Genomic DNA, 21,760 nt, shown 5'->3' on the forward strand with positions numbered 1-21,760 from the left:
ATGAATAGCAGTATTGGTAAAACTGGTTCTGATTTTATTTCGGTTTGTACATCGACAACTGACATTCCTATTGTGAGGAAATTTACTTATTGCCATTTTAATTAGATGGTTTACCCATTAAACTTATATGAGATTTTTTTTTTTTGTAGGAAAATTATGGTTATACTATACAAGTTGATTTAAAATTTCCGACAAATCCTAAAAATTTAACCGTGGTTCAAAAATTGGAGTTTGTTAATACAATTCACCTTTGTCAACTTAAGTTTTTAGAAAATGTAGCTTGGTCTCTTCACAGAATATATAATCGAACAGACCTAAAAAGTAATTTAATACCAAGAAAATGGTTGACTGTAAAATGTAAAGGCAATAATTATGTAGAAGCTGTTTATTGCACAATTTGCATGGTATTCAGTTCTTCAGCTAGTAATTTTTGTTCTGGATGTACAAATTTCAAAAATATATATGCCACCATTGAATCACATGAAAATAGTCAAGTTCATGGTTTAGCTGTGGAAGCATATATTTTAGCATCCAATAATTACAATATTGAAAATTCTGTAAATATAAATATGATGAATTTAAAAAAAAAACAAGCACTTGAACGTATTCATGTTTTAGAGCAAGTTTTTGAAACTGCTAAGCTTTTGGGGAAACAAAATCTCCCTTATAGAGGTTCAGGTTCATCTGAATCTTTATATAATATTAACTGTGAGAATATTAACTATAATAGAGGAAACTTTTTAGAACTCTTAAAGTTTACAGCCAAGCGAGATTCAATTTTAAATATTTGACAGTTGCAATTGAAAGTAGTAAAAAGCGCAAAGAAAATATTTCAAATAATTCTAAAGGAAGAGGATCTTCAGTAACAATGCTCTCTAAGAATACAGTTAATAAAGTTATCTTAGCTATATTAGAGTTAATAAGAAGAAAAATTAAAGGTGAATTGGGAGATAAACAATTTAGTATACAAGTATGTTATTTGAAAATTTTTTTTTTTTTTCTATATGTGTATATAATACATATTTTAAATATTTTGTTCATAGGTAGACAGCACACAAGATATAGGGTCTACAGACCAAGCTGCTGTTTGTATACGATATGTTTTTAAATCTGAAGTAAAGGAACGTCTATTTGCTGTATTAGAAGTAAAAAATTCTTCTGGAAAAGGCATGTATGAATTATTAAAAAAATGTTTTGATGACCATTCAATTAATTTTAAAAACATTGTTGGTGAGTCTTTTGATGGTGCTGCTAATATGCGAGGAGATTTCAATGGACTTCATGCGTACATAAAAAAAGAAAATGAAAACAGTATTTACATATGGTGTTATGGACATATTTTGAATTTATGCATTTGTGATACTTGTGATAATAAAGATGCTATTAAACTATTTGGATTATTGAATCGTCTATCAACATTCTTCTCAGACTCTTACAAAAGAATGAATGTTTGGAAAGAACAACAGGAACTACTAGGAACTGGTCAGAATAAATTAAGAAAACTTCAAAAAATTGGTGAAACCCGATGGTGGTCACGAGAAAAAGCATTGAAATGGGTTTTCAGAGGTGCTGACTGTTTATATCCAGTTGTTCTTAGTGCTCTTTGTTACCACATCAAGTAAATTTGATCCAAAGTCTTCATCCGAGGCCTCGTCTTTAATAGAAAATTTATGCAATTTTAAAACCATAAGTACAGCTCATGTATTTTTAAAAATATTTATTACTGTTGGTTCTACGTCAACTTATTTACGAACTAAAAATTTAGACCTCCTTGCTGCATGGGAAATGGTCAAAGCAACTATTAAAGAAATAGATAAAATTAATTTTGATGATGTTATGTCAGAATCAGAAAAATTTTGTTCGGATATGAATACCAAGTTAACAACTGTTAAATTACCTGAAGATAAAATTGTCAAATCCGAGTTTAAGCAAACAGAATAAGACGTACAAAGCGAATGTTTGACGAAATATGTAGCGATGAACCACCAATAAATCCCAAACAAAAATTTAAGGTTGAAGTATTCCTGTGTATTATTGATCAACTAAAAACTAGCCTGTCAGAGAGATTTATAAATAATACAAGTTTAATTGTTGACATATCTTTTACCAAAACATTTTAAGGATTTGAAATCAGATGATCTTCCAGAGTCAACGTTACAAGAATTGTCTACTTTGGCGTCAGTAGACCATCCATTGTTAATTGCTGAATTAAAACATTTTGCAAGTATTTACAATAGTGTTAAACAACCGCTGAACAAATCCAATCGTATAATATATGATAGCATTGATGACAGTAGCCATGAAGAAGATGATGGGATTAATGATAATTTATATGAACTTCCCACTGATATCAGGACAGGTAAAATAAAAAACAATTTAGGTAGGTTGTAACTTAAACCTAGGTGTATAAGCAAGTATAACTGAAAACTTAATAGGTAATTCATTTTTTTTTTAGGATGTGACAAGTCTATGAGAGAAAATGATAATGGACATAATCGTGATTCTTGTCTCTTGTGTGTTCACAAACTAATTTATTCGCTTAATATGCATTCTCCTTTATACGCTAATCTTTTTACTAAGGCTATAAAGTATCATTACTTTTATTTTGTTTAATTATGTTTTATGTTATATCAAATTTACCACATTGATTATATTATTATGTATTTATGTTATGTTTTCATACTAATTTATACAAGATTTTAGCAAAAGTTATGTTGATGACAATATCAACTATTTAGATATTGTACAACAACATAAATATAATAATGGTATAAAAACCATTAACGTATTTATAACATTCAGTAATTATTATTTTGTATAAAAGATAATTTGGTCGTTGAGCCACAAAGTTTATAAAGGCCCGTAATCACAATATGAGTAAACATTTTTTTTTGGGGGGGGGAAGGGGGGGGGAGGGTAGGACCTGTAGTAATAGGGCCACTAATGAACTTGTAATAGTGGGCCGAACCCTTCCCAGTCCGCCACTGAACTTAATACAACAGCACTCTTTCAAAATTAATATTTAATTTTTTAATTATTAAAATTTTAAAAAATAATTACAAACAAAAACCACAAACGCCGAGACGAGCTTTGCACTTTTGTGCAACCAGGACTGGCATTTATGACACATGTTCCAGTCTTCTGTGAGTGGATTCTTATACTTATTTTCGCAAATTAAACAAAAAAATTCTGCATCATCTCTGGCTCTCTTTTTTTTTTTTGCATGATGGCACATAATCAGCCTCTAAGAGATTAAACTTCTTCTTTCTCTTTTTATTTTACCAGGGGATCAATTCGTTAGGAGCAATGAGCGCAGCTTTACTGCACTACTGCACGTCTGGAACTGAATATGGGACCCCCTCTTAGCAGGTAAAAAAAAATTGTCAACTATCTTTTTCTACCATGCCATTTTGACCATATTTGGAGTTACCCCGCGTTCGCCATTACCCCACTCTCCTCTAGCCTTGAACCAACAGCATTTGATTTGCAATAGAATAAAGAATAGTATCTCTTATAATCAATCACTTACAACAAAATTATTTAGCCAACCTTTTAAACAAAAAGTTCCTACTCCTGACACACAAACTAATATATCATCAAGAACAGTGCAATTAAAAGGGTAAAGTATCTTGATGACTACTTTTCTTCATAGAGTAAGTCGTTACACCTCTTACTGAAACTTTCTTAAAATAGTGAAGACTGCACAATGGGCCGGTTATTAGACATATGGTGGACAAAATTATTTTGATCTTTTTTTTTACTAAAATCCTTTAAATGTCCAAAGAATCACTTTGTATTAAGATATATTTACTTTTATTAAAAATTTTAGTTAAATAGTTGCTAGTACTAAAAATTGTTTAACAAACTTTATAAAAATTTAAAAACGAGGATTTATAATTTTTTAATTTCAAATCCTTTAACTTCTTAAAATAGTGGAACTGAATAACAAACTCTTCTGGTGGAATAACCTTAAAAAGAAATTGACGCAATAAACTTTAAAAATAAAAACTTACTTCAGAAAAAATGAATATTTATAACTAAATTTGAAACTCTATTATCAAATTATCATATGTCCACGACGTTTTGAATAAGTCTCTATTTATAATAATTTTTATTTTTTATTTTTAAGCTATTGGCCGCACATTTTGGATGAATAACATTACAATCTTTTTATTATTATAAAGTCTATTGAGTTCTAAAGGTACTATACAAATAATCAACAGGCACTCTTCATTCGTTAGACCATGTTTACTATTTTCATTTTAACTTAACTGTTTGTAAACACTATATCATGTAGCACTATCAAAACTAGCCATACATCTAAACGTCAGCTTAGTTAATTCATTAGCATTGTGATTAGCGTAGTAGTTTGTATATCACTCAGCTTTTTAAGAGTGTGTGTTTTAGAAAATCTTTTAGCGGTATTTGTACTGAATAGCCTCTATTTGAATGTTCTTGGAATAGTATTGAGCTTTAGAAAATCTTATTCCATTATATAAAGGATATATGTGGCAGTCGTTTTTTCAGCACCATTTCTAAGAAGCTGGTATATTGATTTTGATATATCACCATTAATAACTAATGCTAAAGCTTCATCAGGTGAATATATCCAAGCAGGTTTAGTGGGGATTTTATTTCAAATTTCAGCCATTTTTGTGTCAGTTTTGTACTTAAACTCATTTCTTAGTTTCAATTTTGTTACATCAAGTAATTTAGGGCTAAATAAAATATTATTAACATTGATGAGCTTATTCTTTTTGTTCTGTTACAAGCTTTTTCAAAAGAACAACATGGTTTTCAAACTTCATTAACTGACGATGTTGCATTTAATGTGCCGTAGGTGTATTAAAAATCTTGAGCAAGCCAATTTTCATTACTTCTCTCAAAATGAGTATCATTATTGTTTGCAGCTATCCCCTTTTTACATTATACATTTATAAAGTTTTTCACTCAGAACCCTCTAGTATCTGCTGAAACTCTGAAGAGTTAATTTCGATGAAAAGAATGGCATATCATTAGGAACTATTTTATTTAGTCGTAAAAGTCCGTAAATGCTACCAATTTTTATATTATTGCTAAACAAAAAAAAAATTGTTAGGTAAACAGTACAATTTGTATTGATTTAAATAACAAACAAAACAACATGTACTTTTGTTTACAAGAAATAAAAGTTGATTTCAAGCAAATACCATAAGTTACAAGTCTTAATTTTAAAATGTTAAAGAAACCCAATAGAGAAAGTTAGGGGCATAAACAAATAAATAAATAAACAAATTAGATTGGAGTTTTATATTAAAAACGATATGAATCAACTATTAGAATGGGTAAGACCTATTACAGACGCTGACATAACAGCGCTTGCTAATGTGGGAGTGGCTATAAAAAACCCAATGATTTATTGCAATACATATAGACTCAAACCTAGTTTACCCTTGGAAAAATCTTTATATCTTAACAGTAAAAAAGACGAAATGTATACTTTACTACGTATTGCTCACTACGAACAAGTTGTCACCAATGTAGAAAATGTCGCAGAAGTCACTGTCAACTTGGGAAGTATAAAAACAGCAGATCTTTTACCCCACAACATTATATTTTTCGTTCATTCAAAAAAAGAAAGCGATTATTTAAGCAAAGGTTGATTTACACCGGTTGAAATGTCATGCAACATGATTAAAAAAATCACCCTTTATAATTACAGAAGAACATATGTTAATTCAGCAGGTGATACTACCGAATACGATTTAACAAAGCAAGACAATCAATGGACCATTTGGAGAAGTTATGGTTCCTGGTCTAAAGGAAATACACCTTCTACTTTTAATATTAATTATTATTAATTAGGGTATATAGTTCAAATAGGCTGTATACATATTACTTTTAATAGTTTAAGTATTTAATATAGGTTCTCGTAGGTTCTCTAAATTATGTGGCACTTTTTATACAAAATAAAAGTATTAAATGCTCAAAGCTTACTTCGTTATTTTAAAGCCAGATTATAAGTGTATTATAAATGCCTATCTTTACTTTATATTTTTTTCGTAAAGTGTTACTGTTAAATAGTTTAAATATATAAACTAATTCCGTAAGCTCATAAAATTTTAAAAGTTACTGTTTACTATTGCTATGCATAAAAAAAAAAAAAACTTCACACATTTTTTTCAAAAAGTTTTTGAAAAAAATGTGTGAAATTATACATGAAACCGCAACTTATTTTTGTAGTTTTAAAAGATACTATTATATTATTTAAAAGATATTGTATTGCTATTATTATACTAATTATACTCAAAACAATTTTCAAACATGTAAATTAGAGTATAAAAAATATGTTTTATTATATGGTTTTGAATATAATAAATATTTTTTTCAGATTTTGACCACCACCTGGCCCACCACGGACATCACTTCCCACCATTTGAAATAGTACGTTTAAATGAACTAGAGTTATTTAATTAATTTATGTAACGCAACTTTTGTTCCTGGCTTCTAAGTGTTATATTTCAATTGCTTATGTCTAAAGTATGTGAAAAAATGACTTCACAAACTTTGCTTACACGACAACAGTACGAAGAATACTCGTTTTTGTGTGAAAATAATAGTAAAATAGAACGATTTTTTTCAACTTTGTCATTATTATCAGATAAAAACAAAAACTGCACAGGGAATTAACAAACACAATGAAAAACCACTCAAAAAAAAAAAAATTTGCAAATGTACTGAAATCACTCTTTCAAATTAGCCCCCAAATGTAGTACCCCATCATGTTTTCCTTATACTGTCCTTGGTAACAAGATTCAAAGTCCAATATATGCCTTGCTCCTTGGAGTAAGCGTCTATTTGCTCTTTGAATTTGAAAGAGACATTCTGCTTCCCATTTTGGTATAATTCCTTATGAGAGTCTGCACCAACTCCACATAGTTTTCAATTTTGTGATTACCTTGGAAGCCCTGAACAACTGCAACGAACTTGCTCCAAGCTGCTCTCTCCGTCCTGTTCAATAACTTTGCAAAATCCTCACATTCAACAATCTTCTTGATTTGTGGTCCGACGAATATACAAGCCCTGGCCATAGCCTCGGGCAGTTTTGGAAAAAGATCTTGGAGGTATTGAAATGGTACTGACTCCTTGTCAAGAGCAGTGACAAATTGTTTAATGAGGCCTAAGTTGATTTGCAGCTGTGGCGTAAGCACTTTATGAAGTTTTATCAGCGGCCCCCAATTCAAATTGCTCTTCCAACAGAAAGTTCGGTCCGTTGTGAACAGCTCTTTGTGCGATAATGCGCTTTAATGTCACGGCTGTCCCAGAGACAGAGGAAACAAGGAAATTTTGTAAAACCCTTATTGAAGATTAATACCATTTTGAAGTCACCAAGGGCCTCCCATCCGTAGTTATCATACTTTGATGCCCTCAGCTACATTTTGTAACCGTTATAGTCTTCTTTAAGATGCACAGAGTGAGCGATTGGGAGAGACGGGTAGTTGTTTCCATTGTGTAGCAACACGGCTTTGAGGCTCCGGGATGAACTGCCTATGAACAGGCGCCATTCAATACAATAACATGCGATACCTATAGCCTGGAATAGACCGGTTACATCGTTGCAGAAGCACAGCCCATCACGCTGACTGAAGAAGTTGAAGAATCTTTGATGCCGCTTCCTCCGATCAGTGACTTGTACGGTATCATAAACTAAGTTCCACTGTTTGAGCCTGGATATTAGAAGCACAGCATTCGGTTTTGTAAGCCCGAGGTTCTTAATTAAAACATAACTTTTTACTTTGTTCAAGAATTTTTTTTTTAACTAAGTTTGCTATTTTTGGTAAAAAGTTATCAGTTAAAAACGGATAAATATGGTAAATGAGGCTTAAATTATTTAGCTAAATTCAAAATAACTAATATCTTGTAATTTTTGTATAAATTTTGAATCAAGTTTATCAAATTTATTCTAATACAAAATATCCTTTAAAAAAAACTTACACTCTAAGAAAAAAAGAAAACCACTGCCAAAAGAGCAAGTCACGCATGCATTGCCTAAATACAAAACAGCAAATTTTCACTAAACAAAGCTGCTCAAACTCAATATAGCATTATTAACTCTTTACAGGCGTGTTGACGGCATGGGTGAAACAATTATGATTTATTGGGGCTTTGGTAGAGCTTAAAAAGATATCATCATATTAGTAACCAACTATTTGCGACACTAAGCTCAACTACATTTGTTTTCTAATGGTGCCCAAGCGATAGACCAGTACACAGTTTTCATCAACCAGTGGAGCCATGAGCCATTTTCATCACTGAGAGCTGCTTCTTGCACGCAAAAAATCATAGCAAAGTATTTCATCACGCAACGAAACGAGTTTAACAAAGCATATGTTAAAAAGAATACTTCTTGTTATTTGTGAAACTTTAATAAAATTGGTTTTTTTACATAAAGTTGTCATTCAGCCAAGTAAACGTAAGATTTCAAAGTTTCTTGGAAGAAATCATCTTTTTTCAGACAATATAAAATTAAAAACTAAAAGCTTCTTTTCCAAAGTGAGCAAAAAAAAGGATAAATAAGTATTTTTTCCCTCTATTCTTTAGACACTTGAACACACGGATGAGTTAAGGTAATAATTGTTCTTGTTTTTTTAATCTTGATAAGAAAGTTACAAACAAACCTAGTTTAAAAATGTGAACTAAAGTTAGTAAAGACATCAGTTCAAAAATGGACTCGAAATTGTATTGCATTTTGTATTTATTTAATTAATAACAACAATTATTTACAAACTTAATGAGATTGCCCACAATAAAAACAGTTCGTGGTAAAAAACTTGTTTAAAATGGACATCTTAATTATTGAAGGAGAGAGACAGACAAAAATCCCTCTTTTTTAATCCCTCTTTTCTGATCCCTGAAGGCGAGAGACAGACAAAGATCCCTCTTTTTCTGCAACAATTGCAATTATAGCTGCGCTATCCAAATTGCGTGAATAAATTGTACTAACTCTGTCTAGATTTAAAACTTTTCAGCAATGGTACGTTTACTGTGGTAGTTAATAAGGACTTTCGAGTCGTTAAAATTTCCAGATTTTAACTAATCGATTAGTGCATTAATATATTGTTTTCAAAACCCTGATTGATGGCATCTGTAACAATATCCCGTGATTCTAAATAAGTGTAAAGCGCATAAATTTATTTTTTATTACATTAATCCATAAATATCATTTTGAAATCTTTTTTTTTTTAATAATATTTTTTACTTTTTCCTTAGATAGGTTTATAACTAAAAGGAATTAAAAAACATTCACATCATTTATTTACAAGCATTAAAAATATTCGATATAAAAACCGCATACTTAAATTTTATTTAATAAAGAGCAAGTACGTTGAAAATTTGATATTTTCTGAATTATATATTGAAAAAGTTTAAACAAAAAATGTTTTATTTATAACATAAAAAATTATGCAAACTAACTAATTTATTTAGCCGATTTAGCAAATTAGGCGAGTTCAGATCAGCATTTCCTTTTTTATTAAATCAAGAACAATTATCGGCAACAGAAGTATCTAGCACGACTAATAAACTTTGAAGATCGTTTTACTCATGCATCCACTTTTATTCAAAATGAGTATTCTTAATATATACCAACTAAATGTTTTTAACATTCTTTGCTTTATATTTAAATGTAAGATAAACTTAACTCCTATATCTTTTCAAAATTTATATGCAATAAAGCCCAAAAACAAATACGATCTAAAAAATGACAATTTTATTTATCAACATTATTCGCATACAAATTTTGGAAGGTCTCATATCTTATCGCGGAGCTTTTTTGTGGAAATAAATAGTTTTAAAAATTTTTGATTTTCTTTAAAAATTTTTGATTTTTTTTTTTTAAATTTTTGATTTTTCTCAAAGTTGGAGTTTTTCTACTTTCAAAAACAAACTGAAAAAAGTTATTTTCTCAATAGAAAATATTTTCGAATTCTTCTGATCTTGTTTCTCTTTTATAAGTGTTATCAAAATGTAGTTTAAAATATTTGATTTTATTTTTTATTATTTTGTTAAGCGGTATTTTATAATTGAGATACCTTATTTTTTTGTATTAAGGTTTTCTTAAACGGTATTTACTTTTCATTTTATATATTTTTGAAATAATTGGTTTATTATTTTTGTATCGTTAAACAGTTCTCGATGGCAGGATCTTACGATCCTCTTCGAGTTTCCGTGTTCTTCATATATTATGTACCATCAACATTTTTACCAGAAAATATTGTTAAATGAACAGAAAAAAAAAAAAAAAAAAAGAGCCATGTCCTTCTATTATTACAATTAAATTAAAAAAGATCACTTTCTTTTTAAATAGTGGTAGAAAATCCAAAGTCTTTAAGCTTATTTTATATACTAATGTAATAAAGTAACAAATATTAATTTATATACAAATAAAGCATTTCATATTAGAGATCATTTAGTACTCATTTTCCGGAAAAAATTACTTTAAACTCAGCATGGCTTTTTTCAGTTAAAAAAAACTTTGCTCCGTCAACCTCACCCCAATTTCCGCCTTTTGTAGGACTTTTGGCGCCATTTTGTCCATGATACAAATCCGAAAAACTCTCTTTTTTCTTTGATAGACGTGCATTAGCCCAAGCACTATATAAATTCCAGTCGTAAGGAATGGATGCCATTAAGTTAAGAATTCTGTTGCCATATTTGTAATGAACAACGCCTGCTGCCCCTGTTGCAGCTCCTCTAGACTTTTCCCACACAAAGATACCCGTACTTTGTGGAGGAATATCATCCAAGATTGTAGTCATGCTTCCTGATTCTGCTGTTGTTCCTAAAGCATAAAGAGTTTTATTAGATTTATTTTCTACGGCACATTTCCAATCTCTGGTAGTATTTCCTTTCCAAACTTCATCAATTTGTTGTAAAGCAGCATCCACACCAACCTTTACTAAAACTCCTACAAGTTCTGGATCTACTGCTGCATCAGACAATGGTAGAAGTAAGTTCACTAAACATAGATACAGCAGCATAGTCAAATTTTTTAATATTTCTAAATAATAAATGAGTAAAGTATGTATTACTTTGTTTGTTAATACTTTATATATATATATATAAATTTTGAGCATATTTATTTAATGACATACATTTTGTTTATGAATATATATGTGCATAAATAAAACAAGCTGATAAAAGTTGAGGTTGAGCAAGAGGTTAGAAAAAAATTGATGAAACGTAGAGTAGGAAAACGAGTAGTTGATCAAAAACTGAAGCGAATCAAGAAGACTTATATTATATAAATCTTGTTTTAATTACGCAAACCGGTTTTTATTGTCGGCTGAAATAAAGTTTAAGAGTCATTCATAAAATACAGAAAAAAATGCAAAAGGGCAGAAGTTGAAGAGAGAGAACGTTTAATAGCGCCATAAGTTCTTAATACGTAATAATAAATTATAAAATTATTCTTCCAGCTTCTCCTTAGCTATTGATCAGCTATTAATCTTTTTACTCCACGATCTACCTACTACTTGTTTCTGAACATTTGTTCAATCTCAACTTTTCTCGTCTCGTTTTGGTTTTTTATTAGTTTTCTAGATCCTTTTAATACTTGAGTATTGTATACTTGAGTTAACACTTATAGTTTATTATAACAACGAAAAGATTTACGCTTAAAAGTAAAAAACAAATTTGTTGTAAAACCCATCGCTTGACGCTTGCATAAACATACTTCATAACAACTTCATAAAATAAAAAACAAAGCCATTCGGCACAGTCGGAATTCAGACGTTAAAAAAGTCTTATTTAGGTTACTTATGTACAAGATTCAAGCTTTTATATTTAGCCAAGGGAAGACGGTTGAAGAATATTATTAGCGTCTTTTATGAATCGTACCTTAATTTTTGAGATACTATGGATACGCCTCGAGGTTAAAGCGTACGTCGTCCCGAGAAAATGTCGATAAGACGTCTGTTTGGCATCCTATTTTTTTACCAATTTATTTAGAAATGAATTTGTAATTTAAGTTTGGAAAATGTACGTTCTTTAAAGACGTCCTTTAGGCGCACTATTTATGTTTATCCGTCTTTTTGAACAAAAGATAATATTCAACAGAAATCTTAATTATTTTGTTGCTTTTGTGTTATTTTTACACTTTTAAAATCAATGATTTCAGCTCCATTAGAATATTATACAACAGTGGATTTATCTTATTAGGAATAAATAGGATTAGAAATTGTTGTAGGAATGTTTTAGAGGAACGATCATTATCCCAGAAACGCCAAAAATATATTAATTTATTAAATTTTAAAATTATTAAAAAATTTCATTAATTTTTAAATTTAAAATATTAAAAAATTTTAATTAATCTATTGTTTTCATTTTTAGTATAACCAGAAAAATTCGAATTCAACACAAAAATTAGGAAAAATTAACTTATTTGAAGAAAATTATTTACAAATAGGTCTGATGCTATGAGCTATCACTTTCACTATCGACATTTTCATAAATTTCTTAACCTTCTTAATTTCAAAAAACATAAGTTCTATTCCAGAAAACCGTATTTGAGAATTTTTTATTTTTATTTGAGAAGTTAGTATTTCCATATCAGAAAGTCTTTTGTCTGATTACATAAAGAAAGAAATAGGCGTAGTGCTGAATGCTGTCACACTCAATTGGGCAAATTAATATAACTGCTCTTTTAAAGTAGGAATAAAAAGTAATGAAAAACACGTTCTAAAACCAGAAGTGACAACATTATTGTTGAACAGTTTCGAAAGTGTTTCAAAAATTTCAGGGCTGAAACGATGCTTCAAAATAAAAACAATAAATCGTCGATATCGCGATCAGTTACAAAAAGTCAATCTGACGTCTTAAACCAAACTAAAGTTGAACCTCAACTATACGCAGCTCGCGCCATATCTCCGAATCATAAATTAAAATTCATGAATACGCAATAAATTTAGAAAAATGTAGTTTTAGTTTCTGTGCATGTAACTGTCTAAGTCTTAAATCAAACTCATGTTAAATTTTTACTTTAATTAATTCTTTCGATATAAATTTTCTATCGGCTCTCAAATACTGAGCGTTTTATTTTACATGATCTTTCAACACATTAATTGTTTCTTCACTGTGCTGAAAGAACAATGATGTGTCGGAGAAAAAGATCTTTTGGGGGAAATGCCTTTTTATTTTGTAAAAACTTATTACTTCACGTAAAACACAAAGATAAACAAATTCTTTCAATAAAGATTCGTGTGGCAACAATGTTTTAATCTTTTTTGGAATTTATCTCGCTTCATGCAAAAATGCTATTTATTTCTTAAAAACATATCTGTCTCAACTTAGCGTGATTACCTCCATCATTACCACGTAAGAAGATGAAGGAGAATGTTTTATTGCCGATGATTTCCAGCAGAGTTGTTAGTCCTTGGCCTTGGTCATGGCCTTGGCCTTGCCTTAAAGCTAAATTGACGCCTTGGCCTTGGTCTTGGCCTTGAAACTGTTGGTCTTGGCCTTGTTCTTTGCCTTGAGAATTTTGGTCTTGGCCTTGATTGTTTTGGACTTGGCCTTAAAAAAAATACATGTTTTTGTATTGATTTTGTTGAATTCCGCGCATAACCTGGGTCTATTTTTACAAAATGTGGTTTTATTGTCACAGCACTTGCTAGTTACAGTTTTGTTAATAACAATTTTTGATTGGTACCAGCTAAGTTGAATAAACTCGTCAATTTATTTGACATCAATCTAAAGAAGAAATAGAAAATCAGATGAATAGAATAGAAAATCAGATGCTTTTATAAAAAAAAGATGGTTAAATTTTGAACAGACCCCATTGGCTATCAAAATAAGCCTCAGCTTATTTTGATAGCCAATTTGTTTTTTAATCGCATTAATCTATAAATATCATTTATATTTGTAAATATTATTTTTATTTAGATTGAGAAGAGTTTGGAGTGTAATTACCGGACTTAAAAAGCATCTACAGCAACATTTCAAGCAATTTCAAAAATATTTGATATTAAAAAAAAAAGGTAAGAATTGCCTACGTAAATTATTAAAAGGAGCGGATCAAGGTGTAGCAAGTGAAGCAATTGCTACAGTCAGCTCAGTTTGTTTTTCTTTTTTATTTGTTATATTTCTTTTTTCATGCAAAAGAGAAAAGTAATTAAAACAAGATATGGAGGTTAGATGTAGTCAAAAAGCGATGTTTCAAAAACTTATGCAAAATTGTAGCTGAGCCAAGTTGGGTATATTACGGAAATATTTCATTCGGAAAAATGAAATGCTTCTCTTAAAAGCTGAAGTTTTTAAAAGGTTTTGTCTCACAAGTCCTTAAATTTTTGAAAGAATATCAAAGATTTTTCAGCGTATCAACTTAAATTGGACTTGTAGTTGAATAAAATGGTAACTGTTGCAACTGTAGAAAAAATTAGTTTATTAATGGTTTGAAACGACTATATACATACCCCCGATAGTTTATTGTATATTAAAGCTATTTAGCTGCAATCTTTTTATTAACAAGGAGTATCCAAATCAATTTAATTCATTTAAAAAATATTTTTTGTATAAAAAAATGTTTAAAGTTAGTCTGAAGAAATATAATTGCTATCTCTTTCAAATAAAGTTAGTTAGAAATTTTAAAGGCGTATATATGTTAAGAAAAATAACTTTGAATCTTTTATCCGCATTTTTTCAATGATGACTTTTTATTAACCAGTCTTACGTAGTGACTAAAAGTCATCAAGCGAGAACCTGTAGCAGAATTTTTGAAGCAAAAACAATCCGTTAAATATCCACTTTTCGTCTGTGAAACTTTTTTTAATAAATTGGCTAGCAATCATTAAATGAAAACAATGATTTTTTAATTATAAAGACTAAGTTAAACAGCACCGTCTGTTGGTTCTCTTGTACCTTATCTTTATTTAATCTATTGTAAAAAAAATGGTGAAATTTGTTTATTGTTGTTCAACGAGTTATTTATCATTGCAGGTACAGCTTTGAGCATGAAAATAGAAGTACCTGGAGTATTTTGAATATTATTGAGCACTTTTTTTTTAATAATTTCTAAAAATTTTTTAATATATTTTCTTTGACACTTACATCTAATAGAATAAAAAAAATTACATCAATAGTAAATTTACATTTTATTTTAGAAACAAAACAATATTATTAAAAAAAGATTGCAGTAGTCTGAAAATGGAAAAAAAACAAAACTTTTCTAGAGTTAAATATTAAAAAAAGTTAATTTTTTAACATTGAAATGTTAAATATAAGTATAATATAATAATATTAACTCTTTTGTTGTTAAATTTTGTTGCAAAACCTTTGTTTTGAATAACGGCTTCGCAACGCCGATGTATTGAGTCAACAAGGCGTAGATATTTTTCTGTGGGCATTGCGTACCATGCTTGTTGAATAGCTATCCATAACTGCAGAGCATTAGTTGAATTAGCAGCAGAAACTGTTATTTTAACGTCTCCCAATGAGTTTTCAATGGGGTTTAGGTCGGGTGACTGAGCAGGCCACTCCAAAACCTCAACCCCTTTGACCTGAAACTACTCTTTTGTCTTACGACTAGTGTACTTTGGGTTTTTGTCTTGTTGGAAGACCCATTTTAGCGGCATATCTTCAACAGCATAGGGCAGCGTGACATTATTGAGGATGTCGACATATTTTTTTATTATTCTTTGATTATTTTTTCTTTTGTCATTAAAAAAAAGAATACGATGCCGTGTTATATAAATAAAATCCACAAACCGGGGTTAAAATAAGAAAATATTTGCCTTAACACTACGCTCCGACGTGCTTTCATTAGCAAGCGTGTACAACCATTAAAAGGTAAACATACAATATATTTACAAGTATGTTAAAACCAGCGAAAAAAAAAAAAAAAATAAACACACCTAAAAAACTAAAGATAAGCTTAAAATTTAAAGAAAATTTAAAGTAGGGACAATTAAGATAGTTCTTAAAAAATAAATAAAAAATTAAAATGGCAATAGAAAATTTAGAAACCAAATAGTACATCTTAGGCTACTCATAATTGTAATTTGAAAATCTTGTAGAGTACACGTGATTAATTTTATTAAAAAGTGTATTAAATATTATGGGAGTTATTAACTGAAAAACATTGAGTATGTGATGATTTTTAAATAGTTCTTTAGAACGTGTAAATCGACCTGCACTTGAAATAATTATGACTGCGTGTTATTGTGTACCAAGCAATTTTTTAATTTTACTTACACTAAAGCTACACCATACAATATTTGCATAGTTTATATAACAATGTATGAGAAAGAAATATAAGATTTTAAAGCAGTTTTGGTTTAGTAATTGCTTAGCTTTGTATAGTATGCCAATATTTTATATTCTATCATTTCTTTTATGTTCTCTCCATCTCAAGTTTTTGTCAAGTATCACTCCAAAGAAATTTAATGATGTCTCTCTAATTATTTTAGAGCTGCAATAGATCAGGAAGTTTTAATTGAATATTTTCTTTATCGAACGAATGAAAAAAAGTATACTTAGTTTTATTTAAATTTAAGGACAATTTGTTTGCCTTAAACTATTCCGATAGATTAAAAAATTCCTTGTCTGCCTTTTTAAATAAAAGTTTGATATCTCCATTAGAATAAAATAAAAATGGAAAAATGTTTAAAATGTTCGAAAACGTATGGAAATCGTTTGCATAAACAAGAAATAATATTGGACCCAGAATTGAGCCTTGGGGAACACCGCAAGTTATAGTCATGTAATCAGTTTTACTTTCTTGATGTGATATGTATTGTTTTCTACTGTTCAGATAACTTTTGAGCCATTCTAAATATGTACTTTTAATACCATAACTTTCGAGTTTTTTTATAAGAATGTTATGGCCTACTGTATCAAAGGCTTTGCTAATATCTATAAAAACTCCAAGGGTAAACTTACTTTCGTTAAATGCTTTAAATATAAGGTGAACAATATTATTAATGGCATGGTCAGTTGAATACCCTGGGTGAAATCCAAATTGTTTTATAAATATTATTTTTATTTAGAAAAGTCAAAATTTGATTATACATAATTCACTCTGAGAGTTTAGAGGAGCAAGGGAGAGTTGAAATTAGTCTGTAATTTTCTGGATTAGAAATGTCTCCTGATTTGAAAATGGGTATGATCCTCGCAATTTTAAGTTTATCCGGATAAATACCAAGTTTTAAAGATAGTTTAAAAATATATAAAAAAGGGATTGTTAAGTATTTTATCTGTTTTTTAATTACATTACTATTAATATTATCAAACCCCACACTTTTGTTTAGTTTTAAAAGAATTACTGCATCTAAAAGTTTCTTTTCAGTAATTTCATAATTATCCATCTAAAAGGTCCTTTTTAGGAGTAAGATATGACTCAAAGTTTACTTCAGTAGTTTCTATTTTTGACGCTAAAGTGAAACCTTCACTGACAAAGTATTGATTAAGTGTTTCAGCGCTTAAAGATTTATATGTTATAGTTTTATTTTCAATGCTTAGATTTATAGGAAGACTATTTCCGTCAGTTTGCTTCGTATCAATAACTTCCTTAATTATGATCCAAGTATTTTTCGGATTATTTTTATGTTTTATTAAATGCTAGGTATAGTAATATTCCTTTTTAACAATCATCTCAAAAATAAGTTTTTGAGATAATTATTTTAAATTTTAAATTTTTATAACTAGATTAATTATTGAAAGTTTTTTTTTTTGAGAAACTTATTATAAAGTCGTTGCTTTTTTTTTTTTTACTGGATTTAATGTCTTTTCAATTCACACATTTTGTAACTACAGGAAAAGCCGTATTGTAAAGTTCTTGAAATTTATCAATAAACTTATCGTATGCCTTCAATATGCGTGTTCAATATCAAGGAGGTCACCCCAGTTTAAATTTAAGACAAGAGTATTAAATTTTGCAATGGATTTTTCATTTATATTTCGCGTATTTTTTTTAACTTTTTGTGCATAGATATCACATATTTGTGAGATAAGAAATACAGGGAAGTAATCTGAAATGTCGCATTTAAATATTCCTGTTTTTATTTTTGATTTGAATTCATTGATGACAAATTGATCTATGACTGTTTATGTTTTTTGTGATTTTATTTATCAGTTTTCGTGCAAAGTGATTCACAATTATTAGTGGTTGAGCACAATTCTTTTTTTAGCTTGTATAATAAAAAATTACTCATAAATACACACGAACTCCCTCCTTTCTTTCCAGATCTTCTAAATTGATGAACCACCTTTTTTTGAACCAATTTGGTAGCTGAGAATTTGTATTTGTTTCGATATATCATCAGTACACCGTGTCTCATTGAGACTAATGATTTTAAAGTTAAATTTAACCTCGCCTAAAAATTGTTTAAATAATTCAAAATTTTTTTAAAAACTCTTAATATATAAATGCAAAATTAAAAATGAATTTACATCCCGTCCTGGCATTATGTTTTCAGATTTAGGGTCATAATATAATATATTAATATTTTGAAATACTTCGTTATTACTATAAAAATTACTATCCGGGTCAGATTGCTTATCTAGAAGTATCTTATTCTATTTTGTAATGAATTAAATTCTGAGTTAAGTGTAACATTATCTTAATTCTTAAATAGGGTATTTTTTTATAAACTGTTAAATTATTAGTTTTAAAAAAGAAAAGAAAAAAAAAAAAGAAGAAGAAAAAAAATTCCAAATATAAATTCTCGCTTTTCTCTTTCTAAATTCTCTAACTATAAGCTTATCAAATTTTATAGAAGAATATTTGATATTATTTCTATGTATCTTCGTTTCTTCTAAGAGTTATTTCCTTATGACCGTTGTTTCAAATGAGATGTCTTCGTTGATGTATATTCCGGATCCTTTAAGTCTATTAGATAAATGTAGTACTTTAAATTTGTCTTTGTAATGTAGTATTTTAACAACAATTGTTCTAGTTTTCTTTTTTTCTTTTTTTCCAACTCTGTGAGCCCTCTCGATATCAACGTTCTTAATATTTAATTCATTTTCAAATAAAATTAGCAATTTTCTTTGAGTTTTATCCCAGGTTTCTTGATCGTTTTTGGGAAGCCCGTCGATGTGAAGATTATTCCTTCTGAGTCTATCTTCTAGCTGTCGTAATTTCTTGTTTACCTCTTCACCTATACTGCTTTTGTTTATAATTTTCTTTTCTAATTCGCATAACTTTTTTCTTGGATGTCTTGAGTAACTGTTAGGCTTTATTCGATATTTTTATTTGTTTTTTCAAGGATTCTTACTCTTTTGGTAATTTCTTTAAGTTTAGTGTTTACCTTTTCGTTTTCTTTTTTTAATGAGTCGCAAATTTGTTTTAATTTATGTATTTCATCAAGTTGCCCGTTTATTTTATCGTTAATTATTTTTTAGGTTACCACTGATAAGTTTAAAGATATCTTTCTGCTGTTTTGAAAACATTTGCGAACAACATTTGTTGATATTTGTTTTTTATCTGCATTCCCCGTTTCGTTAGATTTCTTTTGAACAACGATATTTGTTTTTAACAATTTTATAGTTTGTTTTTTTTTAATAAAAAATAAAAAAAATAAAAAAAATAATTATTTCCTCTGAATAAAACACGTCTGTTAGCCGCAAAACTGTAGTTCATATGTTGGTCATTGATACCATTAATCTTGTAATATATATGTTGGTCCATGATACCATTAATCTTATATATTGGGCCAACACCATTATATGAGAACATCCCTATACCATGACTTTGGCTCCACCATATTTCACAGACTTAATGGTATATTTTTCTAAAATTTTTATAAGCTGGGTGTCTTACATATTGTCTTGAACCTGTACCTCTATAAAGAACGATATTCGAATCATCGGTCCACTATATGTTGCGCCTCTTTTTGATGGGTCAATTCAGATGTTACTTTGAGAATTGCAAACGCTTAGCGGCATGTTTTTTTGTCAACAAAAGAAAGTTTCGTGGACTGTATGCACATAAATTGTTCTCTATTAAGCCCCTACGAACAGTTGTATCACTTACATGTAATTCAAGATCATCTTCGACTTGTTTGGCCGGTGAAAATGGTTTGCTTTTTACATATCTTACAACTCTTCGGTATTTTTGTGCGGTTGTCTTACGTTTATTACGTTCATTACGTTTATTATTGATGAACATCCGAAAATATTATATACATATGTGAGTAAGATTTACCCTCTCTATGGTGCTTCATAATAATGTTATTTTCTGTTGGTGTACAATGACGTCCTCAGCACACTTTGAAAGGTTTAAAAAAGGTTTTTGCCATTGAGCATACACAAACAAATAAAGAATATATTATAATTGAAGTTATATTTACTTTCCCTGTAAAAATTGCGAAAATTTCTTTAAATTTTATTAACTAACTTTAAAATCAATTCAACCACTGCAATTTTAATGCATTCTGTCAATTACAATCATTTTATCAAAAATAACGGTAGTCTTGGATGTATTGAATTTTAATATGCTTAATTTATTTCATTCTTGCATATAGACACATAAAAAATTAGTCATTCTATATAATACAGAAGAAGACCAATAATGAAAATACAAATAATTTTTTAGTACTTTGAGTGTACACACTTAAAGTACTAAAAAATGAAAATACTGTGAGTATTTTCATGCTCTTAACTGTACGTGTGTTAAAATTCTTAACTTTATTTTATTATTGATCATTAAATATCATTGGAAAGAGGCTGAAATCATCATTACAATAGTGAAAGTCTTATTTCAAAATAGCAATTCTACAAAAAGTTATGCTCATTTAAGTAACAAAATTTATTACGAGGCACATTGGGCCAGAGCTTAGCAAAAAGGTCAAAACGAAAGATTTTTTTAATCATCTGCAATTAACATGCATATGTTAATGGCAATGAATGTTTATTTTATAATGCACTTAATCAATTTTGTAAACCCTTAATGATGCTTCAAAGTCAAAAAGTTGTTAAAGTATGTGTGAAAAACGTAAAAGCATGAAAATATTGGGAATACATCTGTGATATTTAGAAATAATCTATCCTAATGGAATTTGAAAATCACTATACATATTTACCTATAATTTTATAATTACTAAAAAAAAGCAGATATTTTTAACTTTTTAGCAGGTTTTTTACATTGTTAAGACATAATTTTTACGATTTTTCATGTAAAAAAACTTTTGCGGTAATAGATTTACCATACGTTATATTACGTTAAGATGAAATTAATTTAAATGCATTCTTCATTACTTTAACTAACACTTTATAAAAATATTTTTTGCCCCCACTTGCCAGCCACTATCAACTACCCACTCCTTCCTCCTCCACCCCACCGTTCGCTCCATGTTGTCAAATGTTAATTTGACCAAGTTTTGAAAATTTAACTAATAAATTACTTTACAAAAGTTTATATGTAACTTGCTTAAAATTTTATACTCCAGTCATTTCTTTTAGTAATTTAATAAATAATAAACACTCGCTATCAACGCGTTGATCAATTAATTTTAATTGACCTCAGGTCGTTGCAGCGTTGACCATAAACCGTTACAGCGCGCTGTAACGGTTTGTGGTCAAAATAAATAAACTACAAAATCCACTTTTAACAATTAAAATTGAAAAAATTACATGACAGCTTTAACATGATGAAACAGCGAGATTTATAAACGGCGAGATTTATAAACGGCGAGATTTATAAACGGCGAGATTTATAAACGGCGAGATTTATAAACAGCGAGATTTATAAACGGCGAGATTTGTAAACTTTTAGAGCTCAATTGGG

At 29.1% G+C, this 21,760-nt stretch overlaps 2 protein-coding genes across 2 annotated transcripts; one reads left to right on the forward strand and one right to left on the reverse strand.

The window, feature by feature from the left end:
- Window positions 1-1,622, forward strand: LOC136081477 (uncharacterized). Its single transcript, XM_065798793.1, has 4 exons — window positions 1-72; window positions 150-708; window positions 795-970; window positions 1,044-1,622. The coding sequence occupies exons 1-4, from the start codon at window positions 1-3 to the stop codon at window positions 1,620-1,622; spliced, it is 1,386 nt and encodes a 461-aa protein (XP_065654865.1).
- Window positions 1,623-10,454: 8,832 nt separating this feature from the next.
- Window positions 10,455-11,018, reverse strand: LOC136081478 (hydra actinoporin-like toxin 7). Its single transcript, XM_065798794.1, has one exon. It carries the CDS (start codon window positions 11,016-11,018, stop codon window positions 10,455-10,457), a length of 564 nt encoding a protein of 187 aa, XP_065654866.1.
- Between the last annotated feature and the right edge of the window lie 10,742 nt (window positions 11,019-21,760).

The sequence above is a fragment of the Hydra vulgaris genome, chromosome 06 (assembly GCF_038396675.1).
Source record: "Hydra vulgaris chromosome 06, alternate assembly HydraT2T_AEP".
In the NCBI taxonomy this organism is placed as follows: Eukaryota; Metazoa; Cnidaria; class Hydrozoa; order Anthoathecata; family Hydridae; genus Hydra; species Hydra vulgaris.

Bases quoted from the DNA above. Each gene is read 5' to 3' on its own strand.
- LOC136081477 (XM_065798793.1), top strand. From the start codon at position 1: ATGAATAGCAGTATTGGTAAAACTGGTTCTGATTTTATTTCGGTTTGT. The intron at 73-149 runs GTGAGGAAATTT...TTTTTTTTGTAG, and splicing joins CGACAACTGACATTCCTATT to GAAAATTATGGTTATACTAT. The intron at 709-794 runs GTGAGAATATTA...AATATTTGACAG, and splicing joins ATCTTTATATAATATTAACT to TTGCAATTGAAAGTAGTAAA.
- LOC136081478 (XM_065798794.1), bottom strand. From the start codon at position 11,018: ATGCTGCTGTATCTATGTTTAGTGAACTTACTTCTACCATTGTCTGAT.